The sequence below is a fragment of the Siphateles boraxobius genome, unplaced genomic scaffold (assembly GCF_051911475.1).
Source record: "Siphateles boraxobius isolate OS27281-9 unplaced genomic scaffold, OSU_SipBor_1 24, whole genome shotgun sequence".
NCBI lineage: Eukaryota > Metazoa > Chordata > Actinopteri > Cypriniformes > Leuciscidae > Siphateles > Siphateles boraxobius.
In genome coordinates this window covers 10,004,445-10,008,356 of record NW_027508855.1, presented here as the reverse complement: position 1 = coordinate 10,008,356, position 3,912 = coordinate 10,004,445, and the positions used below count along the sequence as shown (strand labels likewise).

Sequence of the window (3,912 nt, the reverse complement as noted above, 5' to 3'; positions counted from 1 at the left end):
TTTCAACAACGTTTTTGGGGAATTGGAAATAATTCGGTATGTGGTAAGTGAATACATATGAAGTGATTAACGTTGGCAATTTTCACGCACAGCTACTAGAAGATTTACGTCTGTCAGACAGGTTGCTCACGTCATCAAGCTTAGTTTGAGTCGGTTTGAGTCTGCGCGTCAGGAACGGAAGTGCTCAAAAATCGCTAAAATGGGCTTCAACTGAGTTCCAATGAGATGGCTCTGTCCACTTCTTATACTGTCTATGATATTGTTAGCATGAATTAGCATGTTGCTACACACCCATCACATACAGCACTATTGCATGATGCGTCACCATGGAAATTATTTTGTCTAGCCAACATAAATATGCGATTTTATTTAATGCCAGCTATACATTTACATTTAGCTGACGCTTTTATCCAGAGCGACTTACAATTGCTATATATGTCAGAGGTCGCACGCCTCTGGAGCAACTAGGAGTTAAGTGTCTTGCTCAGGGACACATTGGTGTCACAGTGGATTCGAACCCGGGTCTCTCACACCAACGGCATGTATCTTATCCACTGCGCCATCACCACCCGCCTATAATGTAGGTATAATGTAGATGTTGCATGTAGACGTAATAAAAATATATTTTAAAGAATCTAGCTCTCTGAAGTGCTCTGGTGATTGACAGATGAATTGTCGCCATCCATTGAATGCTTTGAAACACTTTTTCAATGCATGTTTAGAGCTACTGCATTTGCTCTGTCTGCATCTTGCATCATGGACCTCATTCAAGTAATGCGTGCAGAATGAAATCCTCTGTAAATAATATTTAAATCTACTCTTACATAAAATCAGTCTGCACATGTTTCATAAATAAGGCCCAGTGCACACAGACATATTCTCATTATTACTTTGAATCACTGTATATTCTCTCTTTCTAATTTAAAAACAAACAAACAAACATATAATAATATATTCATATATATTCAATACATTAATTTGTATTATATTCATTACACCATAAACAGGTTTATACATGGTTAAATTTATACTGTATATATAAGATACAATAATGTATTATGACAACACAGAAACAATATTATGATACGCACCAACATAAAAAACTCCAAAGAAAACAATGGCAAAAAGGTTGCTATATAAACTTGATTCATATATTCAATAGGAAATATATATTGGGTTAATAGTGTTCCGTAGCAATTATTATTGAATGATGAGACCAATAAGAGAATGGTTATGTAAGTGTATACAGATGTTGTTAATAACAAAGAATGAAATTGCACCATACAGGGGGCCATAGAGAATCTTGGTTTTGACATTCCAGAGTTTAATTTTCTACTGCTTAAGAATGCCTAAGGGCACCATATCCCTCTCATCATTGTGATCTGGGTCATGCCCCATCCACCTCATTTTAAAACTGCATCCCAGGAACAGATAGATGAGTGGGCTGGTAAAGAGGTGGGTTGTGGCCAGTACGGTAGCAGCTGGAAGTCCATATTTTGGCACATTTTCACCCAGGCTGCCGATTACAGTGGCCTGAAGCATAGTTAAGATGATTTGAGGGCCCCAGCACACAAAGTAGGCAATCTTTATAGCACAGATGATTTGTGCCTGCTTCCTGCAAGATTTACATTTTTTGTGAGATGATGTCACACAGCAGCTGAGAAACATTACCAAAGCTGGCACCACTAGCCCGAGGAGGAATCGCATGACCACGACAGCCTTCAGCCTTGTAGTGCCGTCTTGAGTTGTTCTGGATTTGTCCAAGTCATAGTCATCAATGCACTGAAGATATCGGACCTCTCTGGAAAACAGCGAAGGACATGCTAAGACTGCTGCAACAGTCCAAGAGAATGAAATCAGAATGATGTTACAAGTCTTCATCTTTTTTATGCACATGCTTTTTAAAAGAGTTGATTTAATGCTCCAGAGACTCAGCATGGTTCCCGTGAAGAACATACTGCCATAGATGATAAAGGATGACAACTTGCAGCTTGCATTTCCGTAATTCCATTTAAAGTTATTGTAAGCATACAGGAGCTGAAACACAACAGATGTACAGGAGACTAAATGTGTTACAGCCAATGCCATAATCCAAATAGCAACCTCCTGAAAACTCTTGTATTTCCGGCAGCTGATGACAATGACAGTGAAGTTGAGGGTGACACCAAGAATGAAAACAATACAATATGTAATGAAGTAGGTCATCCAGATATAATTTTTGTACTCCTTAATGCTTTTTTCTTCTTTTTGAAATCCACGAATGATATCATCATAGTCTATATTGGTCGATTTACTTTGAAGTCCATGAATTATATCATCATCTATCTTGGTCGAGTTACTGTGATCTGCAGACATCTTGTAAATTCTAAAACAAAATGAAATGGATTATTTCACTGTGTGAATATGCTGCCCTGGAAGGGACAGGTTTCTGTTCATGTTTTGTTGTGTTCTTAAAAGAATAGTGCAGACAAAAAAAGCTCCACAGAAGTGGTGACTATGAACTGACAGAAGTTTTATTTTTGAGTGAACTGTTCCTTTAAGGAGGAGTAAAACATGTTGCTCTGTCCAAATGAGCACGAATGAAAGCATGGAATGCTCTTCTGTTCATACTATCTTATATAATAGAAATATCTTATGTTATAGCAATTACACTGAAATCCTTATACTTTGATCAGTGATGAACACATTTAAATGCCTTATATTATAATCAGGGAAAAAACATTAGATACTTCTTAGTAAGTCAACAGAAAAACTGTAAAACCGTAGTAAATCAAATATCACACACAAAAAAATGCAAATTGTAATATTATGAATGAAAACATTTCCATAACAAGCATCTCCATAACAAACATAAAAAACATTACCACAATTAGAGTACAAAAACAGCAATATCTGCAAAACAACACTGCATGCATGTTAAAAAAATATTATTGTGCATTATTGCACACCACTTTTGAAATCAAATTACATCTGCGCGTATATATATATATATATATATATATATATATATATATATATATTTTTTTTTTTTTTTTTTTTTTTTTTTTTTAATGCTTTGCTTTCTGCATACCTTCTGAAAAATATTCTTACCTTTGGCAGCAACAGTGCAGAATGAAGAAAATCAGAAGACTGTGTCCGTCTGAGAGAACTCTGAAAATGCAAGTAACAAAAAAAGTGCAAAGAATATTTAAGTTTCTTTTTGACGGCTGCAGCACACGCTTGTTTTCGTCAGCTGCAATTTGAGCAGCAGGACTTCTTTGGTTCTTGGAAAAAGTCCAGAAATTGGGTTAATGTGGAAAAAGAAGTGTTATTCTTCTAAATGTAACCATATTTAAAATGTCATTCCATTTATGCTAAAAGTTGGCATCTGAGTTTGTGGTTCTAAGTTTAAAAGAGAGACTTGCACTTTCATAACAAGCTGCCACATGTTGTTTACAGCAACAGCACCACCAGATTACATGTTGAAAAAAATATTTTGTTAAACCTTTAGTAGCTTCACTCAGTTACATTTTCAAGAGCACTTTACCAGAGGCTGAAGTCTTAAAACTCAAGCTCAAAGATAATGAATTAAAAGCAACCTACCTTTAAGTTTTGCTCTGTCCCCTTCCAGTTCATGTGAGAACTGAGCTGACTGTATTGCCTGGGGGACGAATAGATGTCTAGTTTCAAAAACTAAATAGTTTAGGATTCGTGCCAACAGCATAAGAATGAGGGATGTACCAAGATAACACTGAGTTAACTGATGTGCACTTAATGATTAAGCCTTTGTTTTGTACAAATGACTTCCTCACCTTGGGAAGTATTCTATACTGGTGGTCCTATGCATGGGAAATGGCTTTCTTGGTTTCATAAATAGTTAACTCTTTCCCTGCCATTGTTTTTAAAAAGGTTGACATCCACCACCAGCATTTT

General features: G+C 36.2%; 1 protein-coding gene across 2 annotated transcripts; it reads right to left on the bottom strand.

Annotated features, from left to right (window-relative positions):
• Window positions 1-886: 886 nt before the first annotated feature.
• On the bottom strand, window positions 887-3,625 carry LOC143748992 (chemerin-like receptor 1). Of its 2 annotated transcripts, XM_077241333.1 has the most exons (4): window positions 3,583-3,619; window positions 3,091-3,150; window positions 2,335-2,365; window positions 947-2,289 (listed from the first exon to the last, which is right to left on the bottom strand). In XM_077241333.1, the coding sequence occupies exons 3-4, from the start codon at window positions 2,353-2,355 to the stop codon at window positions 1,333-1,335; spliced, it is 978 nt and encodes a 325-aa protein (XP_077097448.1). In that variant the 5' UTR covers window positions 2,356-2,365; window positions 3,091-3,150; window positions 3,583-3,619; the 3' UTR covers window positions 947-1,332. The 2 variants fall into 2 exon arrangements, with proteins under 2 accessions (XP_077097447.1, XP_077097448.1); XM_077241332.1 differs by having other exon boundaries at window positions 887-2,365; window positions 3,583-3,625.
• Between the last annotated feature and the right edge of the window lie 287 nt (window positions 3,626-3,912).

What these genes read in the sequence shown, in the direction of transcription:
- LOC143748992 (XM_077241332.1), bottom strand. Translation starts at nt 2,355, where the DNA reads ATGTCTGCAGATCACAGTAACTCGACCAAGATAGATGATGATATAATT.